The 21,867-nt window shown below is 32.5% G+C and overlaps 1 protein-coding gene across 1 annotated transcript in view; it reads right to left on the reverse strand.

Annotated features, from left to right (window-relative positions):
• Positions 1 to 10,804: 10,804 nt before the first annotated feature.
• LOC110106187 (vicilin-like seed storage protein At2g18540) overlaps positions 10,805 to 21,867 on the reverse strand; it is a 45,961-nt gene continuing 34,898 nt past the window's right edge. The window contains exons 3-8 of the mRNA XM_020835970.2: positions 17,315 to 17,364; positions 17,115 to 17,156; positions 12,412 to 12,525; positions 11,633 to 11,711; positions 11,175 to 11,246; positions 10,805 to 11,108 (exon numbers count right to left, since the gene is read on the reverse strand). Of these exons, the coding sequence (XP_020691629.2) occupies positions 11,061 to 11,108; positions 11,175 to 11,246; positions 11,633 to 11,711; positions 12,412 to 12,525; positions 17,115 to 17,156; positions 17,315 to 17,364 (405 nt within the window). The 3' untranslated portion in view covers positions 10,805 to 11,060. The remainder of the gene's footprint in view (positions 11,109 to 11,174; positions 11,247 to 11,632; positions 11,712 to 12,411; positions 12,526 to 17,114; positions 17,157 to 17,314; positions 17,365 to 21,867) is intronic.

The raw sequence follows: 21,867 nt of genomic DNA on the forward strand, positions 1-21,867 counted from the left end.
TCTAGATAATAACTTTTCATCTGATTCTTATAGATGTCCAAAATGAAATCTTCCTCACCTGAAACCCATTAATGATAAAGAATAACATGATCAAGATCTAGTGATGGCCTTTTAATATTAATCTTTCGCGTTATAATTAATGATAATGCATCTAAAGAAAATGAATGCCAACCACATGATGATCATGTTCCAACAACTTCTGCTCTCTCTCTCTCTCCTATCTAATATATATATATATATATATATATATATATATATATATATATATATATATATATATATATATATATATATATATAAATTCAAGTTTTGGGCAAAACAAAGTTAACACAAACAACTCCATTCAAAGTTCAACTCTACCTGCACAGACATCTCTTATTCATAAAAAAATTTAATTTAATGTATAAATATATATATATCAATTTGACTAGAAATTTAATAAATCTAAAAATATACTTATTCATAAAAAAATTAAATTTAATGTATTACTTACCTTTTTGCCAACCTAAATAAAGAATTAACATCATTTAATTTAATAGTGCATAATATAACATTAAAACTTTAACTAAACTTTAATTTCACTAATTTAATATTTATTTAAGTTATTAAATATTTTACAATACCAATAATAAAATTTTTGGAATATAATATAATTTTGATATATTTGGGATAATTTTAGATTAAATCTCTAATATCTTAATAAGTTATTTATATTATATAATTATTTAAGTTAATTAGTAATTAATTTGGTTCTTAATATACTTAATTTAACATCTATTTAATTAGAAGTGTTAATAATTGATCTGACCCGAAAATTTTGGGTTCAGGTCAACCCGAACCTGAACCGTGTCAAGTTCGGGTTAGGGATTTCAACCCATTTGTAAAGTCGGGTCTGGTTCGAGTTGCCCGAAAACCTGAAATCAACACGATTTGACTCATTTTTAATTTAGGAGGGTTTTAAAAGAATGTTATGAATCTTATTTTCAAAAAATAATAAACCATGTTTTCCTAATTGAATTAAGCTTGGCTTATTTTAAATTGATAGAAGTAAATCTTTCCTTAAGTTGATTTAAGTTTAAATAAATTAAATTAAATTAAAAATTTTAGTAATACATACCTGAAACGAGTCAATTTTGGGTTGATCCGGACCCGAAACGGGTTGGGTTCAAGTCCGAAAACCGACCCGTTTGTAAAAACAGGTCGGGTCGAACAGTGTCGGGTCAGTTCCGAGTTAGACCCAAACTCGTCCCATTACCCGATTTTGACAGCACTATATTTAAAAATATTATACTCACTTAATTCCATTTATTTAATTAATAATTAATAATAATATAATCTCTTAATTCATTAAATTACAATACCTGAGAAGCACTAATAGCTGACTTAATTCATGTGAATGCACCTAATGAATTGTCGCATTCCATTGAATATGTCAAACTCTTTGATAATTTGGCTCCTTTCTAAGTTACAGTTATGGCATGCTTCTTCTGGTTATTTTTTTTATCAGCTGCTACTATTTAAAATTTTGTCATTTTTCTATTACAGCAATACAGAGTAAGAATTATTGACCATCAGCAACTAAAAGATTTTTTCCATAAAATAATTCAAATTAAGTCAATTAGATGCTGATTAAATCTACACAAAATGCTCCATTTCTTACCTATTAAATTAGTAGTGCTACCTAGGCCATTTGAACTAATCATTTATCTTCAAATTTTGATAAAATGGTGATTAATTTCATGTCTTTAATATATTACGTTATTTCTAGTATTTGTAAATCATTCAATTTAATCCATAAAAGTTTTTAACCAGTTCAATCCAATTCAACCTAAACTAACAAAAAATGAAGAAAAATAGTGATTAATTATGATAAAAAAAAGAAATAAAAAATAGTTATTAATTATGATAAACAAATAAAAATCAATCTAAACTAATAAAAATAAAAAAATAAGGAAAATATTTACTAAAACTATAATGACATCTGCATGATTATATAAATAGTTAAAATTTGATTTAGGAGATAAAATTAGATAAGATCTGGCTTCTCTTAATTCCAAATTTATTGTATTTAAAACTTATGAACAAGCTTGACACGAATCTCGATAAAAACTTCACTCATAAGTTCAATTCATATTTGATATAGAGATCATAAGCACACTCGTTATAAAACTTTATTAATACTTTTATATAGGACTGATCAAGGCTTTGTTTAGGACATCTTTATCACTACTTTGCTTTCAGATTGCAACAACAATTTTTATTTGATTACAATGTTTTCACTACTTTTAAAAAAATTGTACTCGTTTCTCTATAGCAGCTTTACAAACACTACTAAAAAGAGAGTATAATGACAACATTAGCTAGTAGTAGTTTTCAAACTACAACTATATATCTCCTATAGCAGCAATTTTAATCATTACTACCCAATAAAAAGTAAAAAATATGCAGTATTTTATAGCAGCGGTTGTAAAACCACTGCCATTATTTATTTTCAACAGCGATTTAAACCATTTGCTTTATAGACTTTATCAACAACTTACATTGCCATTAGATTTCCTCATTACCTGCTCCATTGAATGATTCATGCCCTAGCCATACTCGACCTTGCTCACAATTAATTGTTGAATAAAAATATATTATGTTCATATTATTTGAATGAATGAAGTAGTTGCTAAGGTTCATAGATTGAGATATTCTTACGTAATTTCTAAATTTGTACAATGATTTTTCACTTTGTTTGGAAGGTAAAATATCAAGCTGGAGATGGTATACCCTTGTGTTCGTAATTTGCCTAAATAGTTCAATCTAGAGTGTTTAGTTTGGTTATGGAACCAGAACACTCATGCAGATCAGTATGAACACATGGGTTTGTTGTCACACTAACCCGATACTTTCCTCATAGTACGATTGAAGTATGTGGTGGCAACAACATTAATTTTAACTTTGAAACCCGTTACTTTCCTTGTAATTCGGGTAGCATGCATGTATTTTGCCTGAAATTTCTTTCGAATGAAAATAGAGATAATAATAAACTCACATAAAATGCTTTCTTGATAATGTTATCTCATATAATGTTTTCTTAATGTCAAGTTTAACTTCATAGGTAGACACAGCTTTGGGATGCTGGCGTCTTGGTTAACATGCAAGACTACACTTGACAAGTAAGCTAACATCTGATTGATCATTAACTAAGGTATAGTGATGGATTTTCAAAGGTGTTATGTGTAATTTTAGTTATATATTGTAGGTTGGCACACCTACTTTTCTGGATAGCATTAATCTAACAAGGTGTTATATATTTGTAAATTTATTTATTGCAGGTTGCATCTTAGAGATCACTCACTGGTCATCTAGTCTGTGTTTATTTGCATGTAGTCTACTGCGCCTTTATTTCTAAGTATATATTTAGCATGAAGTAAACAAAATAGAAAAAACTTTTAATTTGAGCATTGCAGGTTACAAAAAACCCTAAATCTTGACTTATTACAGCAAGGGAAGCAACAATTAGGTCATATCAAACCAGAGTTTCTTGTAAAAGGTACGTACAACAATTCAGGGCCAATTTAAACCTGATTACATTGATGAATGAATTTTAGTTTACTTATTGATTCTATTATTATTATTATTATTATTATTATTATTAATTTATGTAATATTAGTAGCGGTTTTAACCTTCACTATTCTTCTAGATTAGGGGTAGTTAAAACCGCTACAAATTCCTAGATTATTGGCGATTAAAATTGTCACAAAAATTAATGACCGATTGTAAAACTGCTACTAAAAGCCTTTGCAGCGGATATCAATCACAGCAGACATACAACAGTTTTAAAAAAGCTGCAAAATATTTTGTTGCATGCAGTTAAAATTGCCACTAAAGCAATTTAAAGTGTTGCAAAAAAGTGATTTTTTAGTAGAAAAGCAAGTCTCCCCAATGAAGCCTAAGTCTTGTTATGAAAATGATAAATAATCTAATATAAATATTTTTTTATTAATTATAATTTAATGAAATAATAAATATTAATTAATATATATATTTAAAATAATTAAATGTTATAAGAAATATTAAAATAATTTTAAAAAATCATGAATATATATTAAATTAATAGTATAGATTATTTAATTATGACCATTTTTCAATATTATAAATTTCTAATTTTGTAATAATAAATAATTCTTATTTTATAAAAAATTTATTTCTTTTTCAATACTATAATCTTTTATTAGAATAAATTTGTTCAATAACAAGAAATATTTGATCATGTTTATTAGATTGCTTATTTATAATATTCATGAGCAAGCTTGTTATCAGAATAATCAATTTTTCTTAGCTCATTCGTATATGAGCAGACTCTTTTCGTAGCTTGAAAATACTCACAATATGTTGTTGAATAACCTCATTTGGTAGCTAATAAAACACTTGCTAATATGTTCACAAATAAATTCTATGATAACTGTTTGTTAGTAGGCTTCATAATACTTATTTATTAAGCTAATAAAAATCTAAAAAGTAAAGCTATTTAATAATTCAATAAGATTCTTTTTGTTTGAAACTTTATAAATATGAAACAAGCTTTATATAAAATGAATTTATAGTGAGACCAACGATTCAGCATGTTAGTTTGCGCCCTAATTGAAAATTTTTTAGAAAAACGCCCCAATTTTCATTTCTATTTATAGCAGAAAAAATTCACTGTTAGCTTTGGAATTCTAAATAGAAAAAGGCGAACTCAAAATCATTTTACAATCTCAAAAAAAAATAATAATAATAATAATAACCAAAATAATTTTGGCTTTCTTTCAAAAGAACTAAAAATAGTTTTATGTTTTCTTAAAAAATATAAAATAATTTTGTAGTTTTATGAAAATTTGAATTGAATTTATATGTTCACTTAAAACATGATTTAAGTACGGCTCTAAATAAAAAATAAGAAAAAAAGTACGTCTCTAAATAAAAAAATTCGCCTATTTTTATTCTCGCTGCCGAATAAAAGAATATTTTGCTGGCACCTCAAATCAATGCTTATTCCCTTTTATTTTATCCAGTGAACGTACGCAGAGGAAGGTTCGATTTTAGGCAAAAAAACGTCTGTACCGAGTTTTTTGAAAAAACTTAGTACACTGAAAAAAAATTCGGTACAGATATTTTTTTGCCTAAAACCGAACCTTCCTCTGAGTTCACCGGATAGAATAAAAGTTTAGGATCCCTGACGCTCGGAATTAAATACAGAATAAGCGGTTTTTTTCTTTGCCGTTACTGTTCCACTCTTTTTCTCTCATCACTAAGAGAATCCCTAATCAGGACCCTCAATATTGTGGAATCCAATGGCGATCCTCCACTCTCGGTCGTTGATTTTGAAATCCCGCCGATATTTTTTTTTCCGAAGCCAAAAGCAAAGAATCATTTTCCTATATATATGTATTTTGTTGAAAAATATCTCGTACATACTCTCTCAGATCAGGAAGACCACGAAGTCTTCTCTTGCTCTATCTCTCTTGGATATGGCGGACTTCGAGAAGCAGATGAAGGAGCGGGCTAAGGAGCTCAAGGATTTAATGAAGAAGGGGATGAGGGTGGTGGGAGATTCCTGGAAGAAGGGATGGAGCAAGGTTCGTAATCTCAGAAGCTGAAATTCAGTCCCATCGTCCCACCTTCATCTGTTCCATCCTATTACCCCGTCTTCTCTTTCTCTCTAGATCTGATTTGTTTATATGTGTTTGTGGTTTTAGGGATCTGGATTGGCTTTGTTTTTTTGTCTTATGGGGCTTTTGGAGTTCGTTAGTTAGGGTTTGAATCTGGGTTATGTAAGTTGTTGGAATTTGTCTGGTTTCTGTTTTTTATTTATTTGAAGAGCTGCTTTGGTTTGTACTATCTTCTGGCGTTTTGAGTATTTTATCAGTCTATTATTTATGATTATTTTACTCAAAAGTTAATAGGCTTTTTTTTAAACCCTTAATAGGTTATTTGTTTGCAAGAATTTAATATTTAGAATAATTTAATTTAAGGGGCTGTTTGTTAGCGATAGTAGAACAGTGATTTACGCAGTTTTTAAGCTTAAATCCCGTGTCAAATCCTACGGTCTCTTAAATCCTGTTTCCCCCCGTTCCACTGTAAATCCCTGATCTACTAAATCCGGTAGGTTGGCGAATTTACGGGGTTAGCCGAACAAAAACGCTGGAATCCGCCAGCGAGTGTCTGTCGCGACTTCCTCTTTTCCTGGAGAGTTTCGATTAGGTGTTCTGGCGACTTCCAAGCTTGTATTTCGTCGTTGAGGGTTTAATTCAGTGTCACCCGTTCTTCCGTTCCTTTTTTTGAGAGCTCCTATCTCCATCTTTTCACTGTTTAGGGTTTAGGGCTTTGGTTAAGCGGGAGAAGTTGGATGGGAAAAACGATGATTTTTTTTTTTTTTTGTGTGGGGGAAATTTGGAGCTAATAAGAACTTAGTAATACTGAAGGACCATGTAAAATAATTGACCGTGTAAATAAAAGAAAGTTACAACAAGGAGCTAATAAAAATTACTAACTCAGTAGATGACATCCTATGGAAATTTGAGCTGCAACAAAAACTTTGTAATACTCAAACAAACAAAAACAGCAAAGCTAACAAGGCCGAAAGATCGAAGTATAGCATAGGGAGAAGCAAAGTCCATCATCGAGGGAAAAAACCAATGAAACTAAAGGAACCAAAACCTTCATATCTGTTAGAAAAAGTTGAGGAGGAGCCCTATAAACCAACCGCTACAAAAAAAGGAGTGAATGAAAAACCATCAAAAGAGAGAAGAAGCAGCAGCAACACCGCCTGGACTAAGACTATAATCAGTTGTATTGTCAGGTTGAGATCGGACAGCGTGTAATTCCCCTGGTTGCCACAGGAACCATCCAAGGGGAATGGACAGATATTCATCATCGTCCAGGGAAGAACGAAAAGCTCACCAGACTCAGATTTTGGAGTTGAATTCATCACATTTCCCTAAATCCAATACCAAACAAGAAACTTAAGAACATAGCAGTCGTCAGAAGTCCAACAAATCCATGAGTGAGGCCGGCAACTGATCACCCAAACGACCAATATTGAAGAGGAGCTAGAAGCACTTTGGCTAAATGTTATGTTGTTTCTTTCAATCAATATAAAATAAATGGCAGAGCAGGTAAGGAGCAAGAGAAAATCAATCAAAATAGCCAAATGGGTTGTTGGGTAAGTCGGAAATATGTTCAAATAGTTGGAGGATAGAAGGCGTGAAATAAAAGTTACCTACCAAGCCCAGTACAGAAAAAGAGTTGTTACATTTAAAGAAGATATGTGAAGCATTTTGAGGTTGATGTCGGCATAATAAAGAGCAATAAGAATTTACTTGTAAGCGAGAGAGCCTCCGCAGTTTTCAATCCCTCAACGTACGAATGCCATCCAAGCACATATATAAATCTGAAGTAAAATAAGAATTTACCTCACTGCTGCAAAAGAGCGATAGAATTGTCCCATTAATGCAATTTTGAGCAGGATCTTGTATGGGGGTACGTATCATAAAAACAGGATTTAGTTAGGCTATTGATGCCAACGTACTGGAAGGCACCAAATGTTATCTCTTCTAATAAGACTTGCAGTAGAAGCATTAGAGGGAAGGATGTGTGTGTGCGTGTGTGTGAGAGAGAGAGAGAGACAGAGAGAGGAGTATATGTTGCTCTGAGGGTCACTAGGTAATATTGGACTTGCTCCACTAGTGATCCCACAACAAGGATATGGTGGGACGAAGCAGTAACAACAAAGGAGAACTTATTCCTCACTTTTGCAGCAGTGAGGTAAAGGGATTTCCAGAGCTTGGAGATTTTTTGGGACTAATAAAAATTTAAAAATAAGAAATCATATTATTAATATTTTAGTTATATTATTATTATTATTAAAATAAAAGAAATATCATGTTTATAACTTTTTTTTTTTTGCATGGGCATTAAATGCAATTCATTAAAAAAATGATTTTACCAGGAAATTAAAAAAAATGCATATTTCGCATTATGAGTCTATATAAGAAATTATTAGTAATTTTTTCAAACCAAAAACAAATAAAAATAGAAAATACTTTTATATTTAACATACCAATCAAATAAGGAGGTGAAAACTAAATTCCATGCAAATATTTTGTTAAGTAGTTTTCAAATTCCTCATTTGGAGTTAAATTATGTAGATGCAAAATGAATGAAAACCAAGCTAGCATTTCTAAAGGATGTTTTTTACCTAAAAATAATCAACTAAGCTTTGGTTTATATATTTAGTAATTTGTAAGCGTATGCTAAAAGATTCATACCTCAAGAAATGGAAATATTTTATTTGCAATCATTCCAATTAACAACCTCTCACAATGACCACCAAACAATACTACTTTGAAGCATGCAAACAAATAATAATATTTGAATTCGGTAACAATTTCATTTAGAAAAATATGAAAATATTCACAAGTTAAGTGATGCCACAAAAGTAAAACATAATCTCTATGGAAAAAATTATTTTAAAGCCTTTTAAAATTACTTCATATTATTTATGCATTCAAGATCAATCATGATCAGCATGCATTGTATTAGAAACTAATTAAAGAGTCAAAAAATTTAACCGCATTTCATGGCATAATTATCCTACATAAGTCAAGGGGCAAATTAGGACCTGCTCTAGACATCAGTCTCAATTTCTCAAAACTTAAATAATAGGTCATCAATCTTTCATAAAAGATCAGACACATGATTTTAAATCACCTATGTGGTTAGCATGCTCCCAAATCTACGTTATGATAAGTCTAGTTTGTACTGCATTAGCTAGGTTCGGGTCACTATCGTTTAGTGCCCAAAATAGATCTAGAATTCAGGGCAGACCCAAAATCAAAAGATTGAATTCTCGTCTCGTAGAATCTCGTGTCCAATAAATTATAAATTGGAATGTCTCTTCAAACTAAGATTTAAAGCCCAACACATAGGATAAATAGAAGTGTTTCTAAAATATTTTAGAATATCAAAACACCTCATACCTTTCATCCTTTGGCTTCCAATAATAAGTGCACAAATTTGAACTAATCTCAATTGAAAATTCTAGCCTCACTCCCTTCGATATCACTCGATAATTCAAAAACAAAATTTTATCATTATTTTAATCAAGAATCTTCATAAGAAACTCGGGTTTCTTATAATGTAATTAACTATGAGGGCTTTGACTCTTAGGAGATTTAAAGACCCAAGATTAATTTTCAAAATTCAATTAATTCTCTTTGGGAAAATCAAAATCAACGATGATCATTATCGTCATATTCAAACCATGGATAATAAGTGATATTTCCTTTCCCTAGAGAGATATATCATTTATTAACATGTCTTTAAATATGAAATTAATAATACTTCATCTGGATTATTATGGTCAAATTATTCGAACGATTTTGACGCTTAAGGATCATATATAGTACTTTCTTGAATCTAATTATCATAATCATGATGAATTTTTACAGTTTTGTTGTTTGAACCCATTAGTGAATAATATTCTCGTCTCCTGAGGTGATATATCGCTCATAATGATGTGTTTGATTTAAAAATTGAAATTCTAGAAATTAAATTTTCCTTAAAAAAATTAATTCCAATTTACTTTGTCTATTTCTAAAGTAAAGCAAAGCTTTTTTTCAAACAAATAGTATGATGTCACTTGTAAGGATGATGCCAACTATCAATAATGACACTAATGCCCACCATCAACAATGATGTCAATGCACATCGTCAAGCATAATATTAATGTCCATCATTGCCAACAATACCGACACCCATCATCTCCAACAACATGGACACCCATCATCATCAATGTCAATTCATATCATTGCCGACAAGGCTAACACCGATCATCATCACCAATACAGATGCTTGGCATCACCATGATCATTAACACATAGCATCACTATCAAGACTAATGATAGCCATCATGATTTTTTTTCTCTTTTTATAAAGTGAATGGTTAAACATAGCTCCAAGCATCTATACCTGAACTAGAATAACCCTAACTATTTTGCCCATTTTAAGATTTTTAATATGAAAAAAGAGACTCCCTCAAACTTAAAGAAAATTTCTATAAAATTATGGTGATACCTACAATGCTTTATGATGCAGATGTTGGTCATTAAAAGAGAAGCATAATATTAAGTTTTGCAAAGAAGACAATGTTTAAGTGAATGAGTGAATTTACTCTTAGAGATAGGATACAAAATGAACATATATGTGAAAAGGTTGGAGTAACTCCTATAGAAGATAAGATTAGAAAGAGTTGTCTTAGATGACTTGATCACATAAAACAAAAGTCTTCTGATAACCTAATTAGGAAAATAAATATATATATAATTTGACTTATATTAAGAAAGGTAATGATAAACATAAAAAGATTTTTATTAGAAAATATTATAAATAACTTTTCTTTATTAAATTTAAATGAAAAATTGACTATTAACAAAACAATGAAAAAAAAATCATATAACCAAACTAACATAGAGAAATAAAGGTTAATATTGTTATAAGATTTTTAATACAAAAATCTCATCTCATGTAAACCGTTTACAACTACTTTATGTGCGCAAAACTTTTTTTTTTATTAGGGGAGGGTATTTAGGTCAATTAAGACATTCATACACACATTACATATTGATAATTAACTGCCACATAAAACTGGCCAAGTCTCTGCCGTGTCAAATACAAAACTCCGTCCAAAATAATTAATTCTCACATAACATACCTTACACATCAATCCAACGATCAGATCAATAAAACAGGAGCAACAAGAGACCACCGAGACCAGACTAAAAGGAGAAGCAATGAATTAGATGAAAAAAGTTGAGACAGCCAGAGAAGATAATTATCCCGAAAAACAAAAAGAAACATGAAGAGAATTATCCAGAAACAGGGCTGATCTAATAACAAAATTGAAGAGACTGAACCAAAACAAGACAGATCATTTTCTGATGTTTTCATGGTAATAATTTAAAGAGCTGTTCATAGAAAGATTGATTACATCAGAAACATAATTCTTTATAACCAGTAGTAACTTAATATGCTACATTGCAACATCTGGATCCAATCGTTTCTGGATAGCAGCTGCAGCCTGAGAAGGAGAAAGTTCAGGTTAGGTGAATCAAGCACAGAGTCGCTAGAAGCAGCACATATTTACCTCAAAATTTCCCAGTTTATATTGATATGCCATCTCTTCCCTCAGACGAGCTTGCTCCTTCATCGCTTGTGCCTTTTAAGAAAATACTAATTTAAAATTTCAATAGAAAAATATTAAATGAAAGTACTATATAACAAGATCTTCTTTTTATTAAACTTTAGTGACTGCTACATTTCAGGGAATTATGATGAGTAACAAATTAAGTATCACCATCGTACTAGAAAAGGGAGATGCAAAGGAAGCAATAAATCAAGTTTGGGAAAGCAAAGGAAGTATTGTATAACTCTTCTTTTTTTTTTTTTAAGTTGTATTATAACACATTTTCATCTAATTTCCACCTAATAAATGCTTGAAATCTTGATCTAAGTTTCAAAAATGAATTTTCATCACTTCCAACAGTTTCAAAGAAACTATCCCTGAGAGCTTACATCCATGCAAAAAAAAGTAAAGTTTCCTACCATTCCACTCTGCATGGAGCGTTTCAGTTCCTCCACTTTTTCTTCCTTCATCTTTTCGCGCTCCACCAATAACTCTCGTCTGCAAAAACACAACACAATAAGATGCACCAATGTTCCAGTAATTGAAAAACCAGATTGTAGTTAGTGCCAGCCGGTGAAAGCTATCACCACACTACCACAGTACAACAAAATGCTACCATATACAATTCGAGATTCTAAATCTAAATATTAAATAGACATGAAAAGAAACTGTCATCAGTTTAGAATCAAGAACCTAGAAAGATTTATAAGAAAGTCAAATGTCTATCACCTAACTAGGATGAACAGTAATGTATATTGGGGTAAAATTTAAAGGGGCTTGAAATAATATGTTTTTTTTTTAATATAACAGAGTACACAAAACAACGGCCCAACATAACAATTTTATATCAGTAGTTAATTATACGAGGCTTTATTTTCCATTAACAATTTTAATTAACATTTGCACTGCAGTACATACATTCCAAAAAAAAAAATCTAAAAACTTCTCATCAATTGTAAATAGCCAATCATTATGTGTTAGTTCAAATGAAACAGACCAAAAGTCACATGAACAAAGCAGAAGTTTCTTTGTCAAGAAATTCTATAAAATTGCCAAACAAAATCTAGTTACAGTAAAATGGTCAAACTTTTTAGCCCTGAAAGGTCTTAATAAGATGACCATAGGACAAAAAGACTAAAAATGGAACAAAATGGAGGACATTATCATCAGATGAATAGCATAGCTGATAACTGCATACCGGCGTTGTTCTTCATCATTAAAATTTGTACGTTCTGTTACAAGGACCTGCTTAAGGCTCTTCTTTTGCTCATTATCCATTTTTTGCCGATGATAAGCATCTAAATTATAGTACCTGCAATCAACAGAAAGTTTTATGAAATATTAAGCCTTTATAGCAAAGGGTATAGAAAATAAGAATGTGTAACTTCAATAATATCGTAAGAAAAAATAATGTAGAACCTTTTGTTAAAATAGAACATAAGTGCCTAGAATTTCATCAAAATTATGGCCAAAATCCTATGAAGAAATACGCAAATTTCATTACAGGAAGAATAATTCATTAAAAATGATAAATAGCATATAAAAGGGGAAAAAAGCATATAACCCGAGCATAAGAGTCCCATTTTTGCTGGTTTTGAAGAGCGGCTAATAAGAACAAACTTCATCACAAAAATATATATGGAAAAATGAAGAGCTAACTAGATACAAAGTAGCAAGGGATACATCCAATAGGTGCATAAAGACACCCAACTCAACTATGAACTATGCTACAAAGCAGAAGACAGGAGTAATGTCCCGGTGGATCTTCATGCAACTTGTATGCTCCATAAAGAGACAAGTTATGGGCCTAATTCACGTTTTCTGGTAACCCAATATTGATGGAATTGCCACCATGATTGCCTGCAGGTCACTCCTAATGAGCCTCCACCTCAAAATTGCTAGAATCATCACCTCAAATCATAATGGCATGTAATTAATCGGTTTGACACGCTTTGGCTGGCAAGCCCATAGTTTAAAATAAGAGAAACATTAGCCTAGTTAAGTAAATAAATCATCTGTTCAACCATCAGACACCAAAGTCAAGGATCAGAAAACGAAACATTAATAATTCTAAACAACATTACAAGTATAATTACTTATAATTTCTTCATTAAGAAAAAATGATGAGCAAATAACTAAAAGTTTTGCCTGGAAACTTTTTAAAAAAAATGACTCAAGAAAAAAGAAAACTATCTTTAGTATCAACAACTACTGCATGTTTACAATTGCACCATAATAATCGAATTTCATTGCTTAAGTATTTGAATTTATAATAAAATCCTATGTTAAAGCCCCATTAATCTATTTCACAATTTTAATAAATTAATTTTATTAAAAAAATAAAATCAAAGTGCGTGCAATTATGAGATATTCTTATTTAAATCTTGGTTAATACATCTAATGAAGGATAAGTTTTTTTAAAACTAGATTTTTCACTAAGCTGTTGCTGATTACTAGTGCCATTTCCTTTAGATGCATTAGGTGCGGCAGTTTGAGTTTTGATTATTTTGATGAAAATATGCATTTTCAGTACAAATATTAACTCTTTCTGGTGCAAGAAATTGTAATATTTGCTCAAAACCTTATGCAGGTTTAAAAGCATGCTCAAAGAGGAAATGAGAAGTGCTTTCATCCCTCTTTTTATGTTAGGTTTTAATACAAATCTAAATCTAAAAAACATTGTTTTAAGATCTTCCATTATTTCTAAACACAATAGCAATTCCTCAAATTCGATCATGTATTTCAATGAGTTATATTCAAAAAGAAATCAATCATGATTATATTAATTTTTTAGTTATGGCAGTATTTATCCTATGTCTTGAACTCTTAGTATTCTTTTTATTTTTGTGATTATTGTATTTTTTCAAATGGCACACAGTGCACCATGCATTATATCTCCAGAAAACCATTACGGCATAATGCACTATTACTTGTTGCAACTATGAGTAATTGTCATGTAAGCTCATTAAAATGTTCATTGTTTTTTTTTTTAAATGTTTATTACCTATTTTGTATATCTTTTGCACTCTTTCTCCACTCCATCTCTTCCACAAAATTATTGATGCATTTTTATTTTTTGTAGATTGTTACAACCTAGCGTGCATGTACTTTTTTTAGTGTGCATGAACATAATTTCCCTTCCAGCATTAATATTGTCAAATTTTTTAAGATGCAATTATGTTATTTGATCAAGGCACATTAGAGCTTTTAGTAGTCATTGTTATTATTAATATTAGTGAAGTTAATCATGATGTGTTTTACTACCACTTTTCTTCCACTGGTAGCATCCAAATATACTATGAATACTCTAATTAGATGCATATATTAAATACGAATCTATGGTTCCATGATTTTCTGTGTATTATCACCATTCTGATCTTTTTGAGAGACATAGCTACCATTACCCTTTGAAAGACAATTCTTTGTGCCCAAGAGAATTTGTGCACGCTATCAAAAGCATCCACGAGTTCTTCTTGGACAATTGTTGTTTAGCTTCTACCAACAATTTCAACCACTATCAAAAGACCTTTTTAACTTTAACTTGCATTTTTATTTAAGGTTATCATTTTATGGTTGCCACGTACTCAAGGACAAGTCGTATTTTTTATATAATTCTACAAAAGGATCATCTTATGGCAATTTGTAACTAGATTTTGATAAACTAAAAAATTGCATATTAAGATAGTGGAATTTTCAGCCTCCACATCATGTGCTTTGTGGATTGAGCATAACCAACTTTGATGATTCAATAATTAAAGTACTATAAGGATTCAACAGAAAATAGCTTGAGAATTCATTGAAGAACTGTGCGAACTTATTGCTCTCTATCTCCCCTAACCCCTCTTAAGATAGCTTTTAATTTATTTTTAAGATTTTTCTATTCTAATGCCTGTCTAACATCAATTTAGTATTGGAGCACATCTTCTTAAATGTACGAAGAATTAGATGCCCCCTCAGTTCTCTTCGTGATCAACAAACTTAGGCCAAATCAGTATTCAGCCAAAGTTTATAATTAAATCATAGGTTCTTGATATGCACCAATAACAATATAATTAGATCATAAGCTTTAATGTCTTGATTACAACATCCGCTTCATCTCATGTTTTGGAGCAGTTGGTTGCAGTAATTGGTACTAACTAAATTGGCATCACAGTTCAAGTCAATTGAATCACATGGTTTCATACCTAGAGAGGATGAGAAACACAAGATGTAATGGGGAGGCATCCCATGGTGCTCCATGTCAATTATTAGGCATAGCTTGGCCCTGCACATGCGGACAAGGTCAATGCCTTTGCTAGTGAACCAATCTATGTGCGACTAGAACATTCTATATAAGGCTTTGATTGTACTTTCTTCATCAACTAAGATTCATTGAGCAGTAGATTGCACTTAGTGATCCTGTATTACTTCATAGCAAAGCTTAAGTCATAGTTTCAAAAACTAGACTTATTCCAAAAGGGAGATGACCCGCCCAAAACAGTGAAGGGATGTGGGTCCTACTGGTTTGTGAGTTCACATACTGTCGGAGCTGCATTTGAAAAATGTTGCTGGTGCACTCCTGGCCGCTAGTGACTGACATATGGATGTGTGGTTGGACCATTGACAATAAAGATAAGTTGTTGTTTGGGGTGGAAATAAACCACACAACAAAACAAAAAGAAAAAAATGGAATGTAGCAGAAAGTAAAGGACAACAGGATTTAACATGAAAAAGCCTGAAATTGGGAAAAACACCATAGAACCACACATAGTGAGAAATCCACTATAAAAATTGAGAGGAAAAAGTACAAATCTCTCTTCACTCTCACTCTATCCTTCTAACTTAGAGCGTTCTAACACACTAAACAAAAGAGAAAAGCCTATATATACCACCGATGGATGCTATAGTTGAGAAATAAAAGAAGGAAAAAATGTCCAATCCGAATCAAAGTGTTGTGGCGCCAATTCGAAGCGTTGCGGCGTTCAACACTGTCTCCAGTCCGCCTGACAGCACTGCGACGCTGAATTTAGAGCATTTCAGCACTCCACACTATATTTTCTTTCAGCACTCCACTTTGTCTTTTCTTTCAGCAAACTTTTACAGCGCCAGAGCACTCAGGTACACAATGTTAGGGTGTTGTAAGAGGAAAAAAAACTTAGGGTGCAAAGCAGCCGAACCCAAGCAAGGGAAGGACTCCTGCCCGGCCCCCCAGCAAACATGAAAAATTGACTTGAGATCTGAGGCAATTGTACAATCTAATTGATCAACACAATCAGATTCCACTTAGACTAACAGTTGTGTCTTCTCCATTAGCTGGGACCTTTGAAATATGTTAGTTGTGTTGAGTGTTTCTATGTGAATCATAGTGTAAACATTTCCAACTTAGAAATTAGAATATTACAAAAGAAAACATTATATATAGGATAAATTTAAGGGATGAAGGACAAAAAATAAATAATTTCTTTTTTAGCATGGTACTAGAGTGAAAACTTTTTTATTGTGAATTGTCTTTATAGAATTTAGGAATTTAAAAGGTGGTTGTTCAATTATTCCTAAAATTTTGAAGCTAGATTAACATTTACAATTCTTCAGAATCAAAGATACAAACCATTTATTTGCAAAAAAGGACTAAATAGCTTAAACAACAACATACTGGTGACATGCTACCGCTATATGGAAAAATGTGAGCCTATACTTTTTCAGCATATCAAATGTCACCACTAGAATCAGGCCTCACAACCTCAGAGATATGCACTAGCTTATGGAAGAACTTTTTGATTTAGATACTTCCCATTGAAGTTGCAATGATATTCAACTACAGAGTTAGTATTCTTACCCTAACATAATCGCACAACCGCATAGCTGACATAAGAAGCATATAAAGCATGGAACAAACAATTTAAGTTTCATGCAAAGCCTTACTTCTTCGATGGAAATGTGGCTGTATTATGATCCTCCATGAATCTGCTCATGAAAAGAATATAAAGCAGAAATTATAATGTGATAAAGAAGAGCGATTCACAAAGAACTACAAGCCCTTCATGTTTTGCCCAAAACATTAGTAGAATAGGCGAAGCACAGCTGAGGCCATCCCAAAGCAAATCGATGGTTGAATAACTTACTGTTTATACATCTGTTTCTCCTCCCAGTTTGGCAAGGTCTCCAAATTAACCTGTATTCAGAATGGAAAGTAATTACAATGTTTTGATAACAACATGGTTGCTTCTTAGTTTAAGTAATAATAATGAGATCAAATAGACTTAATGAAAATTCTTAAATGGTTGGTACATAGACATACTTGTAGCAATAATGAGAGACAGAGTGACAGAGACAAGTGTGGGAGAGTCTAAAAGAGAAGATTTAGAGGAATGAAACTGAGAAAAGGTAAAGAAAGATTCAAAAGAAAAAAAGAGAGCGAATCCTTCAACAGAACAAAAAAGGACGTTATGGAGTAAGGTTGTTCAAATAAAGTCATGAATACCTACTTTAATCATGGCATCTGACAATTTTAATTCATGTTATAAAATATTAAATTTTTTTATTTCTTTTAATTATCATTAATATGCATTTATTGAGGAATGACACTCACTTAGCTATTATGTTCAAGTAATTTTAGTATTTATTTGTGTAGAAGATTTTCAGTGATCTAATTTGTCCATTATCATGTTATGGTAGCTTAATTTGGAATTTATAAACATGACTACCAAAGTACTTTGTTTGGAAGCACTCATATGATAGTTATGTTAGTTTTTTTAAAGGAAATATTACCGTGAATCATATTTAATTTAGTAATTAATTATATGTGGGAGTGACTGGACGAATTCAAGAAGTATGCCAATATTTGGAATGGAGCCAAAGTTATACCATTAAGCTTTGGCAATGACAGATAGTTCGAATAATAAGAAATTCTGTTTTTTTTTTTTTTTTTTTTTTTTGTAGAAATGTTTGTTTTTCTTCAGCCTGCATAAAGCTGGAATTTGCACCTTGGATTAGGTTCTAGTGCAAAGGGCAGGTAGGTGGTTATTCTGAGCATGAAATGCGAGATCATGTTTCAAGTTTATTTTATGTTAAACGTTTAGATATCAGTATTTTGTCTAAGTGATAGCTAAGAGCCTCCTGTGGTTCAGCAATCGTATTGTTGGATAGACATGTTCATTTTGGTGAATCAAACTAGTCCAAGTATGTGGCAACAAGCTTAACATATTGATATAAAAGGTACAAAGTTTTGTGGCATCATTCAGCATTTTTCATCATGAAGTTGGACTCATGAAACTGGACATCAATGAGAGAACTCTTGTTATGGATGAGTCACATTATGGGATAGACATGGTTTAAAATTGCGCAACAAGAGGCACGCATCGCAATTCAGACCTTTTGCGTGTCAACGTGAACGTCTTGTACTTCATATGCGAGGCGTATGCCTCAAATAAACAGAGGCGCCCCTCAAGGCGCGCCTCGCCTCACTTCAACTAGGTGTTCGCCTCTTAAAAAGCTATTATTAAAAAAAAACTAAACCTAATATTTGTATTCTAATTTCTTCGTATTCGACTTCGCGTGTTACTCGACTTTGCTTGGGCACTTCAAATTTCAGCTACCATCGCGCTCTTCGACTTCGCCTACGTGCGTTCGTGCTCTTCAACTTCGCCTGCATTTGTGTTCTGCAACTTTGCCTGGAGTTCAGTTGCCTTCCTCTTCTTCATCTTCCTCCTCTTCGACTTTGCCTAAGCATCGCAAGTTAGGTTTAGGATGTGCTATTAAAGCTTCATTGTCTTCTTCAATGACGTTCTAAAACCTCCATTGTCTTCTTCTTCGAATGTTCGTAAGTGGAGGGTCTGGATCAGAAGTTCGGAAAGTTTAGGGCTTTCGTACGACAGTTTCTCTCCTTTTTTTGTATCTTTCTTATCTTTTTCTCATATTTTTTGTATGAACAAATATACTAAATCATTTTCATGCGAGATATACTTCTAAATTACAACAAAGAAGATAATTTATTATAGGGATATTTCAATAGCGATAACTATAGAGCTTTTGATTCCTCCAATGTTATGGAAAGAATGATGGAATAAAGATTAGGAAAATCACATTGATACAACGGGATCAATTTGCTTCTATACTACAAAGATGATAGAGAAACTTTTTGAGTTAAGAAATTAATGAAATTTACATTGAGCAAGGGAAATATCTTTATATGCTTTTTATTGACCTTGTAAGGAAATGATCAAGTATTATGAGAATTAGATTAGGTGGGTGACCAGGAGAAAATGCATCTGTCCAAATTATGTTGGATTATTAACGACATCTACGTTGGAGTCTTGTCGAATGAATAGCTCGGGAGCAATTAAATGCTTCCAAGAACTATAAGTTATGTGAATTTTCATCTGAGTTGTTATGTCATTGCTATTTATTTTTTGAATTACATGTTAATGAATAGGATATTGGGTTTTGGGAAAAATAGAATTTTGAGTTGAACTATATTTTATGTTGTCTTATTATTGTGATGTTTGGATTTCAATTTAATTTCAAACAACTTATTATTTGACACTTCATATATTGTGATTTTTATGTTTTATATATTATATATATAACAACTTATTTCTTATGTCAAATTTTAATATATTATTAGATTAGTATACAAAAAATTTGTCATTTTGACTTTACACAATTTTTGAATTTTGAGGCTTACGCCTTGTCTCACGAAAGAAAAATACCTCAATACCCAATTGCGCAATTTTAAACCTCGGGGATAGACATAAACATTTGTAGGGACTAGGGAGAGTGGCGTTCAATTATATGGGCTGACAGCATTAGCTTCCTGGATCTTAGTGGTGAAGCATTGGTTTGTGCCAAAATGTGTTATGCACATGTTGATCTCTCTCTATGTTCGCCCAACTTGGACACATGATCGAGTTGCAATTTGAGTCAATCAATCCGGTCAACAATCCTGTAGAGGCTTCCAAATTTAATAGTGGACCAACAAGCCGTCGCCTATTCAAAAATTCTCTTTTGTGTCACCCTAAATCTCAAGGGAAATGCTAAATCAAAGTTGTATTTGGAAAAGAACTTACAAAGTTGTAGTACAGGAAGAAAAAGTTATCTATGTCAATAAGTGCAGCTCCGCCCACCTGTAAATCAACCTAGCCCAATGCTAGTCTCGGCAATAGATTTAAGTGAGTGGAGTGCCCACACTACAATTTGGGTCAATCAATTTGATCTGCAATCATGAAGGGGCATCCAAATTGATAACTTTAGGAGTAGTTGTGGACCAAAAAGCCATCACCTAAGCCAAAATTATTTTTTGTGTCACCCAAAATCTCAAGGGACAAGCCAAATTAAAGTTGTATTTGAACAGAGCTTACGAAGTCGTAGCATAGAGACACGAAGTTATCTATGTCAATACGTGCAACTCTGTTCACCTGTGAATCAATCCATCTTTTCCCTTAAATATGGGTGGTGCTAAGGTAGAATAAGAATAAGAGGAAAAGCATCAAAGAAGACAATAAGCTCTGAAATCATATTATGCACATCAAAAATAACAAACTCAAGCCTAACTATCCTGTTTTTGCATTGAGGAAGCCTCTAGCACCTATTTTCATTCTTATTTTGCTACTCTTGTAAGGTATCTTTGATCATGCATGTCAGCATCAATGTAATCCAAAAATGAGAGAGAATTTTCAATTAAGGCAAGCCGCGAGATAGGCACTAAATACCCAATGTATAGTAGCAGCAACTTTAGGGATTTTAAAATTAGATTTTTGGGGGATTTTAAGATTTGAAATTTATAGCCATAAATTTAAAACGAGTGGTGGTGGGAATGATGATGAGCCTAATCAAGATCCCATGATTCCGTAGTCCCGACCTATTATGGTCTCTAATCTACTTAGTCAAAGGAGGTAGTTGACCCAACCGAATAGAAGGAATCTAATCGACAATCATAAGTTGCTTCGTCCAAGAATACATTTTATAGAACTGGGGTGAATGTTTGTTTAAGGTGGTGAATTTAAGTCAACCTTAGATGACAGGGAGCTTTATATTTTGTAGAGTTCAGCCTATAATTCATTACTCAAGGGGTTTTTAAACCATTAGGAAACATCCGAGCTTTGGTCGCGACTGTAATATAATGGTGTGTTGACCTCAAAGACAAAAAAAAAGAAGAGAAAAGAAAATCCACATCATACCTCTAGAATCCACAAAACCCGCCGAATTCTCACCGAGGTTCCGCCCAAAAATCCCGCAAAATCCTGTAGCTCAGCACCGCTCATGTCTCGATCGGAAAATCCTGCCTAAATCCCGCGACCTGCCTCGCAGAACGATCCCGATCGTTGTTAAATACCAGAGCAAATGGAGCCTTCGGCTGCTGCTTCCTTCTGTTCGATCCCACACGAAATCCTCTTCCTCTCCACCTTCCGTCGCTGCCTCCCGAGCCTCACAGAGAGAGAGAGAGAGAGAGAGAGAGAGAGAGAGAGAGAGAGAGAGAGAGTGCCGAACCTACCTGAGCCGACCCTTCTCCGCCTCCTCTATCTGTCGTTGCTTCCGATCCAGAAAGAAAGAAGAGAGATAGAGAGAGAAGCCAAACCCGACACCTATAAGCCCTATCCGTCTCTGCCCTTACCCGAACTTCTCCTTCCCTCTCTGCCTTGGCCGCAAGATCCATCTCTGCCCGATCCATTTGCTATCA

This window comes from Dendrobium catenatum, unplaced genomic scaffold (genome assembly GCF_001605985.2).
Source record: "Dendrobium catenatum unplaced genomic scaffold, ASM160598v2 fragScaff_scaffold_1477, whole genome shotgun sequence".
In the NCBI taxonomy this organism is placed as follows: domain Eukaryota; kingdom Viridiplantae; phylum Streptophyta; class Magnoliopsida; order Asparagales; family Orchidaceae; genus Dendrobium; species Dendrobium catenatum.